This window comes from Brassica napus, chromosome C6 (assembly GCF_020379485.1).
Source record: "Brassica napus cultivar Da-Ae chromosome C6, Da-Ae, whole genome shotgun sequence".
Lineage (NCBI taxonomy): Eukaryota > Viridiplantae > Streptophyta > Magnoliopsida > Brassicales > Brassicaceae > Brassica > Brassica napus.
In genome coordinates, this window is record NC_063449.1 from 26904496 (window position 1) to 26929255 (window position 24760).

General features: G+C 40.5%; 2 protein-coding genes across 2 annotated transcripts; one reads left to right on the forward strand and one right to left on the reverse strand.

The window, feature by feature from the left end:
- Positions 1-10604: 10604 nt before the first annotated feature.
- On the reverse strand, positions 10605-12059 carry LOC106410962 (probable glucan endo-1,3-beta-glucosidase BG3). Its single transcript, XM_013851601.3, has 2 exons — positions 11800-12059; positions 10605-11705 (listed from the first exon to the last, which is right to left on the reverse strand). The coding sequence occupies exons 1-2, from the start codon at positions 11894-11896 to the stop codon at positions 10777-10779; spliced, it is 1026 nt and encodes a 341-aa protein (XP_013707055.2). The 5' UTR covers positions 11897-12059; the 3' UTR covers positions 10605-10776.
- Positions 12060-18985: 6926 nt separating this feature from the next.
- Positions 18986-19654, forward strand: LOC125588448 (secreted RxLR effector protein 161-like). Its single transcript, XM_048759788.1, has one exon. It carries the CDS (start codon positions 18986-18988, stop codon positions 19652-19654), a length of 669 nt encoding a protein of 222 aa, XP_048615745.1.
- The last annotated feature ends 5106 nt before the right edge of the window (positions 19655-24760 follow it).

Genomic DNA, 24760 nt, shown 5'->3' on the forward strand with positions numbered 1-24760 from the left:
AGGACAAGGAATTGGTTGTATCATATCCTGCAAAAGAGAATGATACATTAGCTGAGCATATGGTTCGTAATCAACATCTTCCAAGTGGCATAACGGTAGAATCTTTCGGCATTCTCGAGTTGTGTACTTGTGTTACACTTTGGTTAACAAAACGCAGAATATAATATAAGATTTTTTGATGTAGGAGAAAGAAACCGGTTTTCAAATAGGATCAAAGCTCTAAAATGGTTGAAGGCAAAACTGCTTCTGATAGCAAAAGGGTAAAAAAATTCAGATGTAAATAAAATCAACAGAAAGAACGTTGTGGAACCATGGAAAGTATAAGAAACCAGGAGATATGTTTCTAAGGGTCAGAAGATAGTGGTTGATTTGAAAACCGGTTTAAAGATTTTGGAACTGTAATTGGTTTTGGATGGGAAAATTGGACCACACATTGGAGCTCATATTGCCATCAACTTTGTTGCAACTGGAAACTAAAACACAAACTTTTCGGTTTCTTCCAGGTTTCTTACTCAAACAAAATTTGAGTATTTCTTTTTATTAAGTTAACCAAAAAAAAACAATTTATGTCACAAATAATCACTCTAAAGATGAGTCATTGATTTACGCGTTTGGAGGGGAAATTGTTTTATAGGGCATATTTGGTGGCGAATAGTAACCTCATTTAGAAATGTGTGATAACAAAAATATAAACCTCGCTTGATCTATACTTGCTTTTTGATCGTAGCATTTTAATATGAGACTTTTGCTTATATTGATTTTTTTCATTTTTCAGATATATAAAACAAACATGATTGTTATAATAAATTATAATTATTTTTTCTACACATTTTAACATCCACTTTCATATATGTATTTTATATATTTCAATAATTATATAAAAATGATTGGACATAAAAAAAATGTGGACATGGATGTTAAGATGTGGACAAACTTCTCTGTTTTAATACCACAAAAAGTAAACATAGATTTGTGTTACCAAAACTCTCACCAAAAAAAAGAAAAAAAAATTAGGCATAAACTCATGTGGTCATGTTAACAAAAAGAAAACATGGGTGGAAATGGATTCTTGTGGACAAAAACAAATGTGGACAGTGACTCATGTGGAGAAGACAAAAAAAAGTGGATATATACTTATGTAACAAAAAAAAAAAAAACATGTACATGAATTCATGTTACCAAAACATCAACAAAACACTCACGACAAGTTGTGGACTACATCAAGCAAGCGAAAACATTCATCATGGCTTCACAGTCAGGGGAGTAGCAAAAGCTGCGGATTTGAAGGCACGGAATCGAGTTCCTTCTTCACCACCACAACTGGCTCGAAAACAATACCGCTTAGCTGTTTGTGGATGCACGAACAGAGAAGGAGAGTTTTCACACAAAAAAGAAGAGTTTCACATAAGATAAAGGAGGGAGACACCAAGACACCAAGAGTAAGCATGAGTAATTATTGTTCACTGATTTAGGAATGAGAGGAAGTAGGGGAAATTAGGGTTCATGGATTCGGGAACAAAAAGAAGTAGGGGATAGTGATTTCAAAATAGAAGAAGTTTCTGTGTCAAAGTTACAATCGATTGTATATCATACATTTGTTTTTGTGGACAAGTTATAAAGAATAGTATATAATTAAAATTTGTTTATTATGCAATGAACATTTATGTCGGAACCGAAATTCGCACTGTCGATTTCCGTTTAAATAAGTAAAGTAGGAGAACCCTAATTTCCCAGAGGTCCCGGATATCTGCTAATACCACACGCCAAGCAATCAGAACACGAAACGAGAACAGTAATAAAATAAGAAATCGAAAAAGAGAGCAAGATAGTTCTTATTCTGAATCTGCGTTTGAGCGTTTACAACAAGGTAAGTGTCTGGACTACGAGAGCTGTCGGCGAGATTCCTATTTCTAAAACCCTAAGACGGCAAAAACCTAATTGAGTCGCAGCTCGAATAACAAAAACGAAAAATTACCTAAAATTGCTCTAAGTGCTAAGTTTGTTGTGTCCAAGTCCTCCCCCATGCTTCTCGCCTAGGACTACTTATATACTGGCTCCAAGGTCGGTTTACGCTTTTCCCCTTCTGCCCTTACGCCGCCATAGCATAAAAATGGAGATATTCCATTTTTTCCGATCTTCGTAATTATCTTCAAAATTTCGTATTTATCCGCGGAAACTTGACATTTATGTTTCCTTGCGAACCAAGCGTAAACCGTCATGCGGCTTACGGGCTGTTGGTTAAGAAATCGTAAGTTGGGCCTCGAGTCATGTCTTAGGTCCCTTTGGGCCGTCTTCCGACTCGAAGCGTTTATTACGGCTTCTTTCGATAAAGAACGAACTTTCCGCGGTTTTTACGGTAAAGTTTGATCGATAACTTAGAATGGCGGGAAATTGTGAAATGGGTTCGCTACGGTCTTCGGGAGATAGCATCGAAGGGTAGACGAGAACGCATGGACTAATGTCGTATCAACGTTTCGGAAGAGCTCGGTCGCTACGTAGCGACCGGGCGCTCGATCGCTACGTAGCGACCGGGCGCTCGATCGCTACGTAGCGACCGGGCGCTCGATCGCTACGTAGCGACCGAACTTCATTTCGAGCTCGGTCGCTACGTAACGACCGAGCGGAATGGACGTTCGGTCGCTATGTAGCGACCGAGCCTTGGCTCGAACTCGGTCGCTAGAGCCTTGGCTCGAACTCGGTCGCTACATAGCGACCGAGCGGAGCACGTGTTCGGTCGTCGCGTAACGATCCTTTTCGGGCTCTTGTCCGATGACTTGCGTTTCCTCCGCAAAGCTTTTCGTAAAGAAGTAGGTTTCTACGTTTTAACGTTTTTCGAAGAAGGTTTCTACGTTTTTCTTCGTCGGGGATTTGGACGTTAACTTCGTCGTAACCGTTTTCGACCCCAACAGTTAGCCCCCCTAGCTCGTTGGGAGCGTGGATTTCTAGCGAGGTCCCAATGCGCGGTATGGCGAGTTCGGACGAGATTGGTGTATTTGGGCGAAGTTCGTGTCCAAAAATCCGCAAGTAAATAGTAATTTCTCATGTCTATAAGAAGATAGGTAATTTCTTCACAATCTTCACACTTACTCATTCTCATGGAGAGGTTTTTCTTGAAAAGTTATTTCTCTTTCTCTCTATCATTTCCTTCTTGATTAAAAAGAAAAACACGAGATGTCGAGTAAGAAGAGGAGTTCGAAGAAAGGGTCCTTGCCCGCGAACGTTTCTGAAGAGCTTCGAGTGCCGAAGATGGAATTCGTTCCTCATTCGGTAGACCCAGCCGAGAACGAGGCATGGTGGGTGGCGTGTTACGGTTCGATCACGCCTCCCAAAGAAAAATTGTTCCCGGTCATGAACCATCGCCCGGTGGAGGCAGGTGCACCGAGTAGGAGTACTAGTGAATTCCTAGACGTTATGCGGTCGTTCTACCATATTTCGGACGCGGTGGAATTCAGGGTTCCTCGTCAAGGAGAATGCGCTAGTAGTCCCACGGAGGGCTTCTTTACTTGTTACGAGGCATTCGTAGTGCGCTGCCGTTTGTGGTTCCCGATCCCCGAGATTATCGTCCGTGTGTTGGGTCGTTTCGGGGTGGCGATAAGCCAACTGAATCCTCTTGGCATCTAGCACCTCATAGGAATCTCGGTTCTGTGCTACGAGCATGGTCTCTCTCTCACTGTCGATCACTTCGAAGCGCTTCTTCGATTACAGATCATCAGTGACAAGGACACGTACAGGCTGGTTCCTCAGAACTTCATGTCAGTGGTAAAGGGGGTTTACTTCTAACTTCAACTCATGGAGGAATTTTTTTATTCTTCGTTCGTGTAGACGCAGCGTCCGTTGAGGAGAGTTGTATCCCACTGTTTCGGAGGTTGCCGAACGATCGTCCCTTTATCAACCCTCTTGCTCTGTTTCCTGAGGACATTATTGCAATGAGGGATCTGCTCAGGAATGGTCCTTTTTCTGGACTTCTTTTACGCCGAAGAGAGTTCGAAAGGCGCTGAGGTTTGTGCATCCTAGTCCTGCTTTGGGCGGAGAAACAAGGAGTGATTCCGAAGCTGAAGACCAAGGTCCCAACGCCGCTCCCATGATTATGACGGGGCCGAACTCTTCGAAGGGGAAAGATATTGATCTCGGCGACCTGGAGTTTTCGGTGGACAATTGCATGCTTCCAGGATGGGATCCAAACCTTGCTTTTGGCGATGGAAGCGGTACGAGCGACGTCTCTATTCCGGACTTTGATGATTTCTTCGCTGGTCTTCCATCGGGCTTCGATGCTCCTCCGGCCACGAGCGAGTCGGGGAGGCCGAAAATCATCGCGTAAGGATCTCGTATCATTAACGGGGTATAAACTTTAAGAATTTTGACGATCGTTATTATTATTTTTTGCTTATAACGTGTCAATAGGTTTTATAGGGTTTGAACTTGCTTGGATTGGCCATTGAGGCGAGCCATAGAGAGGCCATGATCTATCGCTTTAAAGCGGAGAAGGCGGAAAAGGATCTTGCTCGCATGCGAGACGAGATGTTGGCGCGAGACGCTCAACTCGCTCGTGATCATGCCAGGGCTGTTCGTAGAGCGGAACGGAAGGGCAAGAGGGAAATTTTCGAGGTGATGAAGACTCGCGCTTCTCAATTCCAGGTTGAGTATGGGAATCTTAAGGGCGCTTTCAACTCGCTGGGCGACTTCCGTGAGTGTCGCGGCTCCGTCGGGAGCCTTTGGAAGACGCAGACGGATGATTATGTTTTCGAGAAGGAGATGGATTTAATGAAGGGTGGCATGAAGGATCATGCTCACGCTGAGGCGATCATTCCTTCGATCGATGGGAAGATTCAGGGATTCTGGGATCCCATCCCGGTTTCTCCTGATACCGTAGAAATCGCGACTGATTTTGCCGGTGACGATGAGAAAGTGAACTTTCCCGCGGATGCATTCGGAGCTTCCTTGTCCGAGAATTTTAACTTCGATCTGTGAGTGTTTTGATGGGAAGGAGTTTTTCCCTTTATCTAGTATTTAGCGGCCGAGTGTGGCCTTTGTTCATATATGTCTGGCCGAGTGTGGCCTTCGAACTTTGTATGGGCCTATTTTGGCCGTTTTTGTCGGGACTGGCCGTTGGTGGCTTTGAACCCCTACCGCTATGCGGTTTATATAATGGATGTTTGTTTGAATTACTTTGTGTAGAGTGGGTTTGAAGTAAACATGAGTTTTCGTCTCATATTTAACTTCGTTGAGGCGTTCAATCTGTTAGTTTGTTCGAGACGTGAGTTTTCGTAAAAATTATCTACGATCTTTCGGGAACGTTGAGATATGAACGAAGAGACATGTTTAGGGTCTCGTATGGTTTAGATATCATGTCTTTGAGATGTCTGAGACCAATGCGATGGGTTTAGGGCAAGACCTAGGTTTACTCTCGGTTTTAAGGTTTGTGCGGTGACTAGCCGGCTATCGGTTTTCCTGTTGCGATTTCTACATGATTCGTACCGATTTAAAGTCCGCGATAGGTTCTTGGCTTATACGACTTGTATGGTACGAATCGAGCATCTTTCCAAAGACAATTTTTAAGCCAACTGGAAGTACTAGACCAAAATTTCGGATTTTTTTTTTGTAGCGCGCTTTCGTCCTTGTGTTGGACGTTTGAAGATCAAAAGAATGATCAAGTTGCGTTTGTTTAAGACGGCTGATGTGTTCGTCGGGGCCAATCGACGAACGGAGTGTAAGATTTGTAGTGGTCTCGCTTGGACAATTTGTTCGTATCATCTCGATTTTTAACCTGGCGATGTCTCGCAGTTATTTCGAAGACTATACGTATATTTTCGGTTCTGAAGTGAGATTGTCTTGCGATTTTGTCTTAAAAAGGAGCGACGCATATTGAACGTAAAAATTTTTGAAATCTCTATAGAATTCGATTACAATAACGCATCTTTTCCTATGTGGGAGTATATGAGTATACGCACCCACTCCTCCCCCCCCCCTTTTTAGAGAGGGGGATAGGTGAACTCGTCTTTCGACGAGCTGGCTACGTACCCCTTTCGAGGATCAAGCCATCTCGTAGTTCTGTTTTGTGCCGCGAGCGTTTTCACTCGGCGGTGGTTGCCGTGCTGACCGCCTTGATCGTGATGATCGTGGCTGGGTCAGTGTTCTCTTCCGGATGTTCTGGTTGAGTTGTAGTGTCGGCTTCGGACTCATGTTGAGTTTCGACACCCGAAGCGCCTGCGTCAGCAGACGATGTTAAATCGTCTTTTTCTTGAAACATCGGTCGAAGATTTATCAATCTTCGTGCGTTTGCGATTTGCCGTTGCAGAGGTCGTCATCTGTCTTAGCTTGTGTTCCGCGGGGAAGCACAATCGCGACTGTTTCTGACATCCCCAGATAGTTGCGACTCCGTTTGGGGTTGTGAATTTGACGCCCAGGTGGTACGTCGATGGAACGGCTTGCATAGCGTTCAGCCATGGGGTTCCCATGATCATGTTGTAGATGGCAGGATGATCGACTACCGCGAACTCGACGATTTTTGTGATCTCCTTGGCCATGACTGGTAGCTGGATCGATCCGAGGCTCATCGATACTCCACTTGGAGTTGGAGTTACTTTTCCGAGTTTGATGCTCATCCGATTGAGAGTGTCGCGGAAGATTATATTGACTGTGCTTCCCGTGTCAATGAGTACTCTTCCGACTTCCAGATCTCGTATGACGAGGTCTATGACGAGCGGATCGCAGTGAGGTTGATCGATCCCGCCGGCTTCCTCATTCGTGAAGGTGATTGAGCAGTTCTGATCATCTCGGGTAGGAGACCATGTAGGCCAGTTTGCGCTTGACTCCTTCTTCCGCTTGTAAGCCTTGATGGCCGAAACCGTATCGTTGCAGAATTGCGATCCTCTGATGATCATGTTGACTCTACGACGATTGTTATTGTTCCCTTTGTTGTCTGGCCTCCTGCCGCGTTTATCCCCAGATTGGTTTCTTTGAGGAGATCTCTCCGCGGGAAGAATTCTGTCCGGCTTCGGGGGGCGATCCGTCTTGAGGATGAGATCTTTCACGCTGGTCACTTCCGAGAGTTCTCCGGCTAGTAGCTTCGCGGCCAGCCTTGCTCCCAAGACCTTGCAGTTAGTCGTGGAGTGTCCTCGGGGACTGGTGGAACTCGCAGAAGGTGTTTTCATCGTATCCTTGATTGCAAGTCCACGTATTACCCGTGGTTCGGCCCTGGTCTGAGCCAATCGGGTAATTGTGCGCTCCTTGGAGTTCTTCCCCCTCGTGATGGACATACTTGTCGTTACGAGGGTTCTTCTTCCTTGTTTTTCGGTTTACATCTTTCAAGGATGATCTCGCCGACTTATGTTTTTGCGATAAGATTTTTCGTTTCTTCCTCGATCATGATGTAGTCCGTCGCCTTGTGGAGGGCGTCTTGGATTGTTCGCGGTTTTTCGAGGGATATCCATTTTCTGAATTTCCACTTGTACCAGAGCGCCTTTCTGAGCGCATCGATGGCCACCTTGTCGCATATCCCGCTGACCCTGGACATTACCAACTTGAATCGGCTGATGAACTCGCGGAGGAGTTCGTCTTCCCTCTGGGACATACTCTAGAGATCGACATCGGAAGTTTCTCTATCTATGAACATAGAGTATTGCTTGAAGAATTCCGATGCGAGCTGTCGGAAACTTCTGATAGAGTTTCGCTTAAGGTGCGCGAACCATTCGAGGGCTGCTCCTTCTAGATTCTCGATGAACAGGCGGCAGTAGCCGGCGTCTCTTTCGCCGTCCTTCAGACTCGCTCTTCCCATCGTGATGTGGAAAGCCTGAAGGTGCACTCTCGGATCGGTCGTACCATCATACTTCGGTACTTTGATTTTTCCTGGATTGGATACCCTCGTATCTGAGATGCGAGCGGTGAAAGGGGTCTTCCGAGCCCCTTCCAGCAGCATGTCGATCTCGGGGGCCGCGCTGGTAGCGTGATGGATTTGAGATTTTACGGCTCTTACTTCTACCGCAGTCTTGGTGATATAGTCGCGAAGATCGCGTATATCCGACGTCTCGTCAGCAGATTTCCGCGCTTGTCGGCGTTTACTGCGAGTGAGCTCGGTTTATTTTTCAGCCAGCTCTTCTTTTTCGTTCCAATAGAGGATTTCCTCCTCTTCTGTCATTGGTTTGTCGAACGGAGAGCTTTCCAGAGTGAATCGACTTCTGGTCCTCCTTGGATGCTTGTCGACGTCCTCATCAGTATTGTTGGAGACATCGCTAGGATCCAGGTCAACTTGCTCGACTCTGTTTTCCTCCGAAGCCTTCGTGGGAGGCGGAAGGCTTTCAGAGTTTCCCTTTTCGATGGGAGATTTCTCGCTAGGGTTTTGACCCGAAGGTCGTTCCTGCGCGGCTCCAGGCCTGTTGAGCAGGGTTGCAAAGTCGAGTCTTTTCCCGCGGACTTTAGTGGTTCCGCGGGGGCGGATTGCTCGAGTCCTTGCCGTTAAAGTTTCAACTTGTTTGGTCAAGGTGCTCACGAGCTTATCATGTTCTTCTGACCTTTTTTTGTAGGTGGCGAACATCTTTTTAAACTCCTCGAGCGCCGCGGCGTTGGCTGGTGCGTTGGCCGCGGATACGTCCGCTGCGGGAGTGTGGAGATCAGTGCCACTGCCTCCGTTAAGAGCACGTTATCTGTGTCATCAGTTGACATGTCTGGTTGAGCGTGATGTGGTTGAGAGTTAGATTGATCCGTACCCCCCCCCTCCTTCTAGCGCCAAACTGTGGGAACCGAAATTCGCACTGTCGATTTCCGTTTAAATAAGGAAAGTAGGAGAACCCTAATTTCCCAGAGGTCCCGGATATCTGCTAATACCACACGCCAAGCAATCAGAACACGAAACGAGAACATTAATAAAATAAGAAATCGAAAAAGAGAGCAAGATAGTTCTTATTCCGAATCTGCGTTTGAGCGTTTACAACAAGGTAAGTGCCTGGGCTACGAGAGCTGTCGGCGAGATTCCTAGTTCTAAAACCCTAAGACGGCAAAAACCTAATTGAGTCGCAGCTCGAATAACAAAAACGGAAAATTGCCTAAAATTGCTCTAAGTGCTAAGTTTGCTGTGTCCAAGTCCTCCCCCATGCCTCTCGCCTAGGACTCCTTATTTACTGGCTCCAAGGTCGGTTTACGCTTTTCCCCTTCTGCCCTTACGCCGCCATAGCATAAAAATGGAGATATTCCATTTTCTCCGATCTTCGTAATTATCTTCAAAATTTCGTATTTATCCGCGGAAACTTGACATTTATCTTTCCTTGTGAACCAAGCATAAACCGTCATGCGGCTTACGGGCTGTTGGTTAAGAAATCGTAAGTTGGGCCTCGAGTCATGTCTTAGGTCCCTTTGGGCCGTCTTCCGACTCGAAGCGTTTATTACGGCTTCTTTCGATAAAGAACGAACTTTCCGCGGTTTTTATGGTAAAGTTTGATCGATAACTTAGAATGGCGGGGAATCGTGAAATGGGTTCGCTACGGTCTTCGGGAGATAGCATCGAAGGATAGACGAGAACGCATGGACTAATGTCGTATCGACGTTTCGGAAGAGCTCAGTCGCTACGTAGCGACCGGGCTCGAAGCGGAGCTCGGTCGCTACGTAGCGACCGAGCTCGAACCGAAGTTCGGTCGCTACATAGCGATCGAGCGGAGCACGTGTTCGGTCGCCGCGTAACGATCTTTTTCGGGCTCTTGTCCGATGACTCACGTTTCCTCCGCAAAGTTTTTCGTAAAGAATAATCTATTTCGAAAAAGTATTTGTCGAAGAAGGTTTCTACGTTTTTCTTCTTCGGGGATTTGGACGTTAACTTCGTCGTAACCGTTTCGAACCCAACAATTTACTTCATGTGACTTGAACTTGTTTTTACAATCTTTTTTCAGCACACAATCGAAAGTTATGGACAAGATTTTGTGGATTAAATTTTATGGACAGAACTACATGGACAAATATTCGTGGACAATGTTTCATGGACAAAAGATCCCAGTTATCCATAATTTCAAAACATATATAATAAATAACTGTATTTTATATTTATATATATAATTAGATAAACAGTTAGATAAATTAAATTTTAGCGTCTTCATGTGTGTGTTTTTAAGTGAGAAACATAATATCTATTGAGAGAGAAAAATGAAGATAAATTGATAAAAGAAGCAAGAAATTAAAATTGAAACATGTGTTGTATTGTTCAGGTTTCACTATGATTTATTGATTTTTTCATATTCTTTGGATTCTCTTTAGTTAGGGGCATAGAAGTCATTCACACACCAGAAAGCGTGTTGCAAGTCCAAAATGACTCTAGGTGTAATAAAAAAATGGAAATGTGACTTTAAATGTAAAAAAGTCGTACAATATGACACATCATTTGAGCAAGAGGGAGATATTCAAGTTAGCGAATGAATCTAATTTCATTGTATCACATCACCTATTATATATGTTTTACTTCGTATAAATATATATATATACATAATTAGAAAGCCACTTGCATAGAGAACTCAAGTATAAGATCAAGCGAGGTATTGGTATTACTTACCAATATATCTCTCTTTATCTATGCTTCGAAAATGTGAGTTTCCTACACAAGTGGTTTTCTAGATATATGTTGAAAATAGATGCAAAACATACTTGTATGTATGTATGTATGATCATTTTATTATTTTTCTTGTCACAATATTATTTCTTATTATTGTTACATGTTTCCCACTTTTTGGAATCCTTATCAATACAAGCCCTCGAATTCAATTCAGTTCATAACACTCTAATGAAGTGTCTTCGAGGATATTAGTTGAAATTGACGCCATACTTGGGCTGTTGATTGGGAAGAAACATTCCAAAGAACTTTTCAAACTCAGGACTCTTCTGATTCTCATCGAACATACCGAATATATAAGTCTCGATAGGTCTCCCTTGTCTTCTAGGAGATCCACTCTTCACAGTTTGTATCAAATTGTTCACATAAGTCCTTGCATTATCCACATTTGTCGCGGTTCCTCCAGCTGTCGGCCAACCACTCTCTGAGACCACAATCTCCACCGATCCTCCTCCTGTTTTCTCCAATGCCGCATAAACAGTGTCTACGAGTGCGTGGAAGAGGTTTCGGTATGCGTTTGACCCATCATTGACTACAGTGGACGGTGAAGTGAACAGAGCATAGTCCAAACGGATGTCTCTCATGTTGTTGATGTAGCTGAAGTAAGGGTACACATTCACGAGTAGAGGAGATTGCTTGCTCACCAAGAAAGCTATCACTGGCGCGATAAAGTTTCTAAATTCAGGTGTGAACGTACCACTCGAAGGAGGAAACCCGCTAATGCCTCTGGTGTCTATAGCTGTGGAGACCTTGATCCCGAGGCCTGAAACCGCTCTATCGATGTTCTGCATGGCGGGGAGGACAAACCTCGAGGTTGGGTCCGAGGGTTGGACCTCGTTCCCGACCGAGATGTAACGGAACCTTACACCGTTGAAGTTGCGGACGTTGTTGCGGACCCACGTGTCAGCTTCCGCTTGACTGGAGGCGATACGCTGGAGATCAGGGTTGGGAACATCGAGCAGAAGGTCGATGTTAGAGCCCCGTAGAGCGGAGAGAACCTCTTGGTTAGGATCGTAAAGCCGCATGCGACGGATGTTACGGTTCCGGTAAAGCGCCACCGCATCAGCCGGACGTGGCAGGTTGTTTCCTATTCTCCCGTAGCACACTCCGATTTGCGCAGCTACATATATGTATATCAAATTAATAATCATTATTAATAGAAATAAGATTTATAATGATATTATCGATCGATAGGTTAAAGAAGGTAGCTAAACCTGCCGTGTGGAAGAAGGAAGCCATTAAGAAGCTAAGAAGAAGCAATAACAATGGTAGTGAGGCTAAGAACCTCGATTGATCACTAGACATCTTCATGAAATAACAATTAAAGATGATCTTATAATTTCGAGTTCTGTATGTTTAGATGCTTAAAACCATAGCATTTTGCGCCTAATTTATAGAGGGAATCGGTGATTTAAGTCAATGAAATGAAACAAAAAGTCATCGCGTCATATCATCACTAGCTTTGGAATGTTATATAACATTAAATCACCGTTCATGCATATCTCACTAAATTTATGCTTTGAAAAGTCTTGTAAGTGTGAGTTTTCTTCACATGTAAGAGCAACACATGCATCGATTTTTTTTTTTAACTGCAGTGTGATCGCAAAGGGTTTTTACGCTCAAGGACTAATCATTACGAGGCCCGCAGAATCCACGTTTTCTTACCACTTAAGGCGGCGCCCCGGGTGGCTAAGGGGAATCGAACCCATGGCGGTACTCACAGCTGTGAGCCCTTTACCACTAGGCCAAGACAACTTGGTTAATTATCTTTCTATATGTAAATTAAATAATTCAATCATATATTTGATGGCAAATGGAGGGAGATGTTTTCATAGGTTTCATGTAAACGTTAGAGACATGGGAACAGATCTTCATCCTTCTCCAATTTTTTTTTGAAAAACAATCTAGATACCCACTAAATTGAGTGGGCATACTCTAACCTAGGACTCGCTGATAACAGCATGGACCTTAGAGAAAATAGTCTTGGATCCTTTACGTTTTTATTTTTTTGCTTTTGCTGAATAAAAATATAGACCTTTATGTGTAATTTTTTGTTGGTAGATTTTGTTATGGAAACCAAAAGAAATATATACATATAAAAGGATTTAATGGATCTTTTTCAATCTTTCTTTTTGTTTTTTTTTTCCTTAATCCTCTTATTTTGTATGGATTTTCGAAATGCATAGATGTCCTTTTTGTTTTGTTAAAATGATACTCCGTCCCTTTCTGAATAAGTGTCATTTTGACACTTTTTACACAGACTAAAAAAGTATCGGAAATATACGTAAGATGTTATTAATTACATCTTTCTAACCAATAGTATTTGAAATAAATAAAATTATTTATAAAACTAATGCAGTTTGCAATTAATTTTCAGCTGAAAGTAAATATAGTTTACATTGAAATTGTAAAATGACATTTTTTGTGTAACAAAAAAAACTAGAATGACAGTTATTATTAGTACATGTGATTGAGCGGGGTGTCGCACTCCATCCAACCTAGCCGGCCCTGGATGTAGCTCTCAATAGGGCCTAACCAGCTAGACACTAAAATCTTACTGTTAAATGGAACGAATCGTCCACCGCCTCGAAGTCAAAAATACTCAGTCTCAAAGACTTAACATTTTCTATGGATACTGCAACTTATGTTTTTGGAAATAGGCCGGTTTCGAATAGTTCATCCAGATAATGTATTTTTATTTTATAATCAGAAAAATTATGAATCAGTAATCTTCTAGACCAAACGCGGTAATAAATTATGTTAACCATAAAAGTTTAGACATGGAATATCTAAAATTCTCCGAATAATGGAACCCTGCCTACACATACCCCCACTATCTACAGTCTAAGATTAAATGCGATGATGACTTGCATTTTGGAATCATGGTACAAGCCGTTAATCACACGTCGATCGAGGACCATTGAATTGTATCCTTACGTCATTAGGCAAACTAGCCAATATCAATTATGGTAAGATGACTTTCATTGGTCATTACTAATATTTCTTGAAATCATCAATGATACCTTATTTCTCTATATACTTGAAGGTAATTAACATCCTAACAATTAAAACTCAATGTAGATTCCTTATAGAATAGCATATTTAACATATTTTACCTTTTGATTTATAAAAAAAATCTTTTCTAAAACTTCTTCTCAAACTTGCAACCATAATATATCAAATTGACAGCATTTTTTCTCTTTTTCGGTGATAATTCTGAAACCGGTAACTGTTTTACTTTTTTTTACTTCTGTTTAAATACTTTGATTTATTTAAAATTTTAACTGGTGTTCAGAAAAAAATACTTTAGGATCAATAGCACTATTTAAATATTGGTATACCCAATATAAAAAGTCTTTGGCTTAATCCTTGATAACACCATAATTAAATTAATCATACATTTATTCTACCTAACGATCGCTTAAGGTATACCTTATGTTATAGATAATCATAATATATAATTTCAACATTGATATAGATATTTTATTGCGCGCACGTGTTACTACCTAGTTACTAAAATTTCTTGAAATCATCAATGATACCTTAGTTCTCTATATACTTGAAGGTAATTAACATCCTAACAGTTACAACGGAGCCGCAACGGATTTTCGGTCATGTTTTTATGAAGAATTTAAAAGACTTTAAAATTTATAGCTAAGTTTCATAGATGTTTAGCAAATATACATCAAACTTATTTTTCGACTCGGATGGATTGACGCAGTTAGCAATTTTCTTGCCCTAATTCGATTTTCCTAGAAGGTTCGAGTCCAAGTATGTGTAATTAATTAGTTCAATACAGATTCAGTGACTTACCTGAAAATTTGTTAAGGCGTCACTAATTTGCGATACCGTTTTCCCGTCGCAAATGATGTGTTTGTTTTTGAAATGGGTGAACTAGACATTTGATATTAACAAAACTTACAATATTGGATAGGGGTTAGAGGATACCCAAGAGTACCTCTAAATCGTAGCAGCCTAGAAACGCAGTACAAAAGATCATGAAGAAACAAAAATTAAAAAAAAAAGTATAAAACTCAGACCACAAGTTACGATTGAGTTCGTACTATAGATTACAATCATGAAATGACGTGTCTTGTGTTGAACAGTAGAAGCATTGTGATCATAAAGAGCCAAAGAAATTTCTTCTTGGACGATAAAAATAGAAGCCGGGTCAATGATGGTTTTGGTTAGGCTTGTGTTAATTACAAGAGATAATTTGACCTAGTGATAATTAAAAGAGATTCGAATAAATCCTTATCATGTTGATCTTACTCTTTTTAATACACACTCACATATATATATATATATATATATATATATATATATATATATATATGTTGAGTTTTGGGCTTCAGCAGATTCATATGGCCCAGCCGCAACACCATCAGATGGGCCAAGTCTTGCGCAGGCCCACTCCAGCTCTTGTACCTCGTCACACACAATATATATAATGTATGATTAGTGTGTTGATTAGGTTAAGCAGCAATAAGGAAACACAGAGAACGTTTACGGCAAGAAGGATCAATTCAATCAGTCAATAACCAAAGAGGAAGGAGACAACAATACAAGATATCTAGCTTAGGCTTAAGTCTAGTATCTAAAGACTTTGTTGTATCCTCTAGCTAATTGGAGCAGTTGATTCTTTGTAAACAAACTATCTAGTGCACCAATTTGTGTTGCTAGTGTCTCTTTGATCTAGTGGATTTTGGGAGCAGGAGTTCTCCCACGAGACGTACCAGGAGTTCTCCCACGAGACGTACCAGTTAGAGGCTGGGAACTCGTTAAATTGATTGTGTCGTTACTTTCAGTTTAAACCTAGATCTAAGACTAACTTGAAACCTAAGTAACCTAAGCTAGATTCTTCAACAAGTGGTATCAGAGCTTCCGGGTTACTAAGGTTACTTAGGAGAGGGAGAGAAGAGGTATATCTATGTACATGTTCGATGGTGACATCAAAGGAACGCGTGGAGATAGACCGGTTCGATGGTGATGGTGATTTTGCTCTATGGAAAGTGAGGATGCTTGCTCACTTTGGAGTACTTGGGTTGAAAGCTATTCTCACTGACGAAAAGCTTTTAAAGGATGTTTCAGACCCCAAGGATGAGCCCGAGTCTGCCAAGAAAGACACGGGAAAGGGGCTAGCTGGAATTGTTGCATCAACACCTGCAATTGACCCGACAAAGTTTGAAAAATCAGAGAAAGCCAAGGACCTGATTGTGCTGAATGTTGGGAATAAAGTCTTAAGGGAAATACAAAATTGTGAGACTGCTGCTGCAATGTGGAGTACACTAAACAATCTGTACACAGAGACTTCTCTACCCAACCGGATTTATCTACAGCTCAGGTTCTACACTTTCAAGATGGCTGATTCAAAATCCATTGATGAGAATGTGGATGATTTCCTAAAGCTAGTTGCAGATTTAAACAATGTGCAAGTTGAGGTTTCTGAGGAAGTTCAAGCCATTTTACTGCTAAGCTCATTACCAGACAAATATGATCAACTCAATGAGACTCTTAAGTATGGGAACGATACTCTAAGCCTAAATGAGGTGACATGGGCTGCTAGGTCCAAAGAAAGGGAGTTGATCGAAAGTGGTAAATACACCAGGTCAGGTGGAGAAGGTCTGATGGTTGATAGAGGAAGGTCAGACCAGAGATCAGGGAAAGGCGGTGGAAAATGCTACGAAGGAAGATCTAAGAGCTGACATGGAAGGTCCAAATCTCGGCCTAAAAACAATAAGAGCAACAAGGGGTGTTTTATTTGCGGGAAAGAGGGCTATTGGAAGCGTGAGTGCCCTGATAAGAATCCATACAAACCGCAAGACTCAACTAACATAGCAGAGGAGCAAATGATTCTAACAGTCAGTATCCAAGACACCAAGGATGAATGGGTAATGGATTCTGGCTGCTCATTTCATATTACACCCGACAAGAGTTTCTTATTCGACCTGGAAGAGTTCAAAGGGGGGAAAGTGTTAATGGCCAATAACACACACAACAACATCCAAGGAATCGGGAAGATTGAGATTTTAAATCTCGATGGCTCAAGTGTGATCCTCACAGGCGTACGATATATGCCTGGACTGAGCAGAAATTTAATCTCTTGTGGTATGTTGGAAACAGCAGGTTGCCACTATATAGGCAAGGATCTTATGGTTAACTTCTACAAGGATGATCAAAGGGTTCTCTCAGGAAAATACTTTCAGGGATTATATTATCTACAAGGAACAGTATTGCGTGGAGAGGTTAATATCTCTAAAGCTGAAAAGAATATGACTAATGTTTGGCATTCACGCCTTGGTCATATGAGTCTTAATAATATGTCTGAACTTGTCAAAAAGGGATATATCATTGACAAGGATATTAAGACACTGGATTTCTGTGAACACTGCATTATTGGAAAGTCACATAAGCAAAGCTTTCCTAAAGCTAAACATGTGACTAATGGGATTCTGGAATATGTTCATTCTGATCTATGGGGTTCTCCTTCTACACCGTATAGTCTTGCTGGACATAAGTATTTTGTTACTTTCATTGATGATTTTTCGAAGAAAGTTTGGATGTATTTCTTGAAGACTAAATATGAGGTATTCTCTAAGTTCATAGAATGGAAAGTAGAAGTTGAGAAGAAAACCGAGAAAAAGATCAAATGCTTGAGGACTGATAATGGGTTGGAGTTCTGTAATAGGCAGTTTGATGAGTACTACAAGCAGTCTGGAATTAAAAGACATAAAACTTGCACTTACACCCCACAAAAGAATGGGGTGTCAGAGAGGATGAACATGACTATTATGGACAAAGTGAGATGTATGTTAGCCGAATCTGGCTTGGACCAAAGCTTATGGGCAGAGGCTGCATCTACTGCAATCTATTTAATTAACAGGTCACCAAATTCTACTCTGGATTTCAAACTACCTAAAGAATTTTGGTCAGGTTTTAAACCTGATTTGGGACATCTTAGGACGGTTGGGTGTTCTGCTTATGTCCATGTAACAGAGGAAAAGACAGGTCCTAGAGCTCTTAAGGGAGTTTTCGTGGGATATCCTATGGGCACTAAGGGTTATCGAGTTTGGATGCCACAAGAGGGGAGATGCAGAACGAGCAGAAATGTGATATTCAACGAAGATGAGCTGTACAAACACACAGTTTCAAAGGCGAGTGTTAGTCCAAAAGCTACTAAAGATAAACAAGTGAATCATGAAAGTAGAGCAAAGAAGAAAGTCTCTTTCAGTGATGACTTGATCAGGGCACCTTCCCCTCACCCTGAAGTCGAAGGTACACCTGATCAAGGTGGAGATGAGTCATCAGACAGCTCTAATAGCTCAATTTCCAGCAGCGACGATGAACTTGATCGCGATGAACTTAATGAAAAGAGTGAAGATGGAGAACCAGACAGCTATATCTTGGCATGAGACAGAGAAAGGAGGCAGAATGTAAGGCCACCATCTCGATATGAGGACGGTAACTTTGTAGCTTACACGCTCACTGTTATCAGTGATCTGGAGGTTGAAGAGCCTAGATCTTATGCTTAAGCGATGAGAAGTCGCAAAAGAAAGTTGTGGAGACAAGCTGCTGAGGAAGAGATGGAATCTCACAGAAAGAATAGGACCTGAGATCTCATTGATAGACCAGCCAAGGCAAAGCTAGTTGGATGCAGATGGCTCTTTAAGCTCAAGCCTGGCATCCCAGGCGTCGAAGATGAACGTCATAAGGGCAGGCTAGTTGCTAAAGGGTATTCTCAGAGAGAAGGGGTCGACTACAACGAGATCTTTTCTCCAGTTGTGAAGCATGTCTCTATCAGACTTATGCTCAGTACTGTGGTAAACCTAGACTTAGAACTAGAGCAGATGGCTGTTAAAACTGCATTCTTACATGGAAGTTTAGAAGAAAGAATCCTAATGGAACAGTCTGAGGGGTTTATAAAACCAGGGACAGAGAACAAAGTGTGCCTGTTAAGGAAGTCTCTGTATGGTTTGAAGAAATATCCAAGGAAATGGAACCACCAGTTCAACAGTTACATGAAGGATCAGTTGTTTGAGCGCTGCAGTAAGGACCTGTGTGTCTACATGAGGGATGTTCAAACCGACAAAGCCATCTATCTACTCCTATATGTTGATGACATGTTGATCGCCTCAGGAAACAAGAAGGTCATTAAGGATCTAAAGGAAAAGCTGAGTGGGAAATTTGAGATGAAAGATATGGGAAAAGCCTCCAGAATCTTAGGCATGGACATCATACGAGATCGAGAAAAAGGAACATTGATCCTATCTCAGAGGATATATTGAGAAAGTACTAAAGACCTTTGAAATGCAGGATGCCAAGGCCGTGATCACTCCCACTGCATCTCACTTCAAGCTGAGAAGTCCAACAGATGATGAGTGAAAGGAGGAGGCACCCCACATGGGAAGAGTTCCCTATGCTAGCGCCGTAGGAAGCCTAATGTATGCTATGGTGGGCTCTAGACCTGACCTAGGTTTTGCAGTAGGCTACGTCTGTCGCTTCATGAGCAAACCAGGAAGGGAACACTGGAAAGCAGTCCAGTGGGTCCTAAGGTACCTAAAGAGAGCTATGGATTCCAGTCTAACATTCAAGAAGCATTCGACTTTACTAGTACAAGGCTTTTCAGATTCAGACTACGCTAAAGACATGGACAGACGACTCTCAGTTACAGATTATGCATTCAAGTTCGGAAGCAATACAGTTTCATGGAAATCATGCCAACAATCAGTTGTGGCACTATCTACTACAGAAGCCGAGTACATGGCTATGAATGAGGCAGTTAAAGAAGCAATGTGGTTAAACGAAATATGCGCAGAGTTAGGGTTCAAGCAACAAGGTATCAGACTCTATTGTGATTCTCAAAGTGTTCTAGCCCTAGCAAGAAATCCAGCCAATCACGAGAAGACTAAGCATATAGCCACTAAATTCAATTTCATTCGAGACCTAGGGGAAGCAGGGGATATTCTCCTAAACAAGATTCACACTAATCTGAACCCTGCGGATTTTCTAACTAAAACAGTACCTGGTCAGAAGTTCCAGCTTTGCTGCGAGCTTTTGAACGTTCACTGATCGGACATAAAAAGTGTCAGGTGACTCCAATGTCATGATTCCATCCTCGCATTCCACAACCAGCAAACTCAGTTAGTGGGTATGTAAAAGAGAATCAAAGGACAACATGAAGAACCGTGAAGAAGGAAAGAAGGAGTTACCTGGAGCAGAAACATAATCGAGAAGAGATCTCGGTTCAGGTGGAGGATATGCTAACATCAAACAGTCATGGGTTTGATGCAAGCGGAGACTAGAGACATGGTTGAGTAACATCAAATGTCCGAGCAATCATATCAACATCAGACACCACAACAACAGTAAAACCTACAACAAGCGAGAAGAGATATATGTGAGTAACGATCTTGAGAACGTTATGAGGCAAAAGGGTATTTCTTACAGCTTACCAAAGATCAATGAAGTATGTGATAGCGTGCACAACTATAATCAGCTGTCATATCAAGGGAAGGTCTCGGTGTACAAGTACGAAACCAGTTGACTCGTGACAGAGTTGAATCGGCTCCTACAACATCAAAAGGAGTCAGGTCAATGAAGATTAAAAAGGCAGTGGTCTAGGAAAGGTTCTTACTTGGGCTCACGGAAGTGGTGGGGCGTGATGATAAAGCTCACAGAGGAGCTACAAGCATACTGGAGTAGGTGAAACGTTCACCGTAGAAGACATGCTACAAAGAGTAAAGGAGATTAGCGAAGCGCTAAGTTTAACATCTTCTCTTCCATGCAGATGACCCTAGTCTCTCAGAGTATAAGAGAGATTAGATGTACCTGAGGTTGTACAAGAAGGAGGAGCGACACCGTCTTGGTGAAGCTAATCAGATCTCTCGCGGTGGAGCTCGATGGAGCTTCAAGTACTCACGTAGGCAAGGGCTCGAGAGGAAACTACGGGAGAGAGAGAGACGCTAGATAGAGAGTGAGGAAGACAAAATGGTTTTCCCATTTTCGGACAAAGAGACAGCTAGGGTTGCCGACAAACAAGTCATGGGCTGGGTCTTGGGCTTCATCCAAAACGGTGGAGATTTGTTGAGTTTTGGGCTTCAGCAGATTCATATGGCCCAGCCGCAACACCTATCAGATGGGCCAAGTCTTGCGCAGGCCCACTCCAGCTCTTGTACCTCGTCACACACACAATATATATAATGTATGATTAGTGTGTTGATTAGGTTAAGCAGCAATAAGGAAACAAAGAGAACATTTACGGCAAGAAGGATCAGTTTAATCAGTCAATAAGCAAAGAGGAAGGAGACAACAATACAAGATATCTTGCTTAGGCTTAAGTCTAGTATCTAAGGACTTTGTTGTATCCTCTAGCTTGGAGCAGTTGATTATTTGTAAAAAAACTATCTAGTGCACCAATTGGTGTTGGTAGTGTCTCTTTGATCTAGTGGATTTTAGGAGCAGGAGTTCTCCCACGAGACGTACCAGTTAGAGGCTGGGAATTCGTTAAATTGATTTTGTCGTTACTTTCAGTTTAAACCTAGATCTAAGACTAACTTGAAATCTAAGTAACCTAAGCTAAATTCTTTAAGAATATATATATTGAGTAAATGCTTACAAGAGATCTTCAGCATGACGCAAGGAGTACCGTCTGGAATGGATCTGACTCAGGGTGATGCAGTCAGACGTGAATCCTCATAAAGCAGGTAAAATTGTCGGCTATAGTATCGTCTATGTAATGTTTCTCATAGTTTGTAATAGCATAATAACCAGACAAAAAAAATATTGTGGGGAAATATGCAAATATATATACCCAAATGGCATATGGATTTATACCGAAAGGAGTCCATTAAGGAAAACTGCGAGTTTGGTATCTCCTAAATCCTAATAGTTAATACAAATGGTATCAGCTATGGTCTCTAACACATAAGAGACTGTGAGGGAGACAATTGCCTCTTCATAAGTCCATTTGGTGAAACTTGCAAGTTAAGCAACAACTGGAATTTATTAGGGTTTAAGGCTGTTGAAACTGGAATTTATTTGGAAATAAGATCTCTAATTCAGAAAATGGAACTGAAACGAATAAAAGTATGCTGAAGCAGTCCAAGAGAAAAAAATCATACGTAAATGAGTTTAGTTTTTTTAACATGAGAAATACTACACCTAATCATCCTGTAACAATTGCTCAACCGATAAAAAAACATTCAAAACATGGTATCAAAAGAAAACTCTGGATTAAGCAAAAAAAAAGTCTAGATCTTATTTTGACATTATATACCAAAGAAACTAAAAAGTGAATCAAACCAGAAAAGTAAAAGACTAAAATAAAAGATAAATTTATTTGATTTTCTCTGAAGATAAATGATTTATGCTGAATTTTAATTTAGGTTGTTTTATAATAAAGTAAATACCATATAAAATATTTTAATCAATCTAATATATATTCCGTCATTCCGCAAATTTTAAATTTTTCGCAACTTAATTAATTTTTTCTGTAGCTTAATTAATTTTTCCGTGATTCCATGATTAAGTGATGTTTACCAATGGGAGCTATTGTTTTCGAGTGTGTGCATGTGGGAGTTTAAAAATGATGGACTAGAAAAGTCGAAAAGACTTGTTTTCGGTGAAGCTTGGACCGTACCGTAGTGTATTGCTGCTGTTTGTTGTTGAACATTAAAATGTGAGGAAAAGTCTTCCAGTTTTTTTGGCTCCGATAGTCACACCAATGACTGTGTGTTATGCTAAATTTCTCATTTATTTTAGTTTTATATCTAAGTTTTTATTTCATTATAACTGAAGTTCCAGATTTCAGAGCTTTTTTAAATGACTCGGAGGTTTTTAACCCGTATATTTTCACGGCGAAACATATATCTCGGGAAATTGGATTATATAATCAACAAAAATTTAATAATTTACCATCTATCTATTTTACCTAAATGGCTACACAGTGTTAATATATATAATCGCCTTTGTATCCTTAATATTCACTGATGCAACCGACACAAATTATCTTCTAATTTCAATTATATGTTGTCTTATTATAAATAGTACATCGTGATTTAAGCTTCTTCACATCTATAGGCGGAAGAGCCATCCAAAATGGCTGAAAAAAATGACAACGAATAAGACGAAGAAGGCGATGAAGTCAAAGCAACTCCAAAATCATAGAATCGCGGTCGACGAAGAGAAAAGAGACTATCGTATCAATGAAGATGAAGAGGAAACACAAGATAAGAAAGTTGTTATATTCAAATTTAGAGAGACCAACTCCTTTTGGGTGATGGGCGGTACAAAACAACGGTGCCTATGAATATGTATCGTGGTGTCGGAAAAGAGGATATGTAAGAGATTACTCGCCGTCTATACTATATTCGGCCAAAGGACATTATAGCATGTGCTTGCTAGTATAGATGTTTGTAATGGTACAATATTATTTAAGATATAGTATATATCTACTATAGTTATACTATATCCATAAAACAAAACAGTATGTGTTACCCTCAAATTCAACACTTTCTTATTCATCGTGTTAAGCTACAATGTAATATACTATTTATCATGTTTCGTTTTATTTGATGATTGAGAAATAGTATTTTTTTTTTTACCATTTTTATCCCTTCCGGCAGACCTATGGTTTTCTTAATTTATCGATCCACTATCGGTGAATGTCAGTATCTGACTTTGTGTATTCTCTTAAACAATGGTTGCACACATCGTACTACCAAATTAAATAGTTTCCAGTAGCTTCGTATCTTAATACTATTTGTTTAGAATGGAATAACCCACTTTTCTTATGTGCACATCTTATAGTTTGTAATTATGTGTACTAATCGTTATTTCATGTTTGTTAGTATTTGTGATTTGTAATGAAAGAAAGTTAAACATTATATTATATGGTTTATATTTGAATTTGGATCTAGTGATTAGGGTTTACAGTTTAGTGTTTAGGGGTTGGGTTTAGTATTTATAGGATGTCGGGGTGTGGGTGGGAGTCAATAAATGGAATATATAACAGTTTGAACCATGCTCAATTTGCAGTGGTAGACTATTATACTTTGTATATAAAAATGTAATATTAGTACTAATTTAATTTTATTAAAAAGAATAGAACAATATTTTCATATTAAAAAATAAAACAACAATTGCAACAACAACATAACTTATATAAGAATTTTTTTGGGAAAGAAATGTGTGACTTGGACTTCATTACATGATTTGATAGTAAATAGTAGTGAATCATTTTTGTCCATATGTACTATTTATTAAGAGTATATACTATTGTTTTGTACATGTAAAATAACATCGTCGGTGGCGTTTCCATCATTGTTTATTCTCCTCTGTAAATTGCGATTATATTTCATCCTTCTTGTACGCCGTCTTCTACCACAACTACCACAAAACCATATAATCAATGATCCAATACTCACTTTATCATCAAAGATATAAGTTAATTCTTTTTCTCATCCTCATGTCCTTCATCATCGATGTCATATGTTCTCTCTGTCACTGATTACCTGGAAAGTGAATGCTATAAGCAGCTCAAATGTGTGCTAAATTTTATTTAGTTAAAACATGGAAATCAGTAATATATTCTTTATTTCCCTTCCAAAATTGGTTACTCAGCTTTTAACTGGGGTTCTTAGTTTCGGTTAACAGATGGTTCTTAATTTCGGTTAAGAGATGATTCTTAGCTTTTCTTAGTTAATTAGATTTTAACTAAGAAAAGCTAAGAACTGTCTCTTAAATAAGAGATATAAGAGCTGTCTTTTAGCCGAAAAGTGTAAAACAAAATAACAAAAAAATGTCAAATCATGAGTTAAAAACTCCGGCAAAGACACTGGGGTTAATCATGCCCTCGGCAAATTAACACATTTAATTATTACTTGGAGCCCTTTCCAACGCAATTTGAACATGCGGCAATAGGTTTTTGACCTTTTGGTTTTATAACTTTAACCGCAAATAATATTGTTTTTGAAAGAAAAAAAAAAGCAAAAACAATTATTTTGGAAGTTACGATTTAAACTTGTTGGTGAGTTACAACTTTTGTTTTCCTTGTGATCTACTTGAATCTCTTGAACTCATTTCTGCTTATTGAAGCATTAGGTTTAAACAAGTAACATGTTAATGGGACTTAGTTTAATAAATTGTGTGTGTGTTTTCTTAAGCTAACTTGTGATA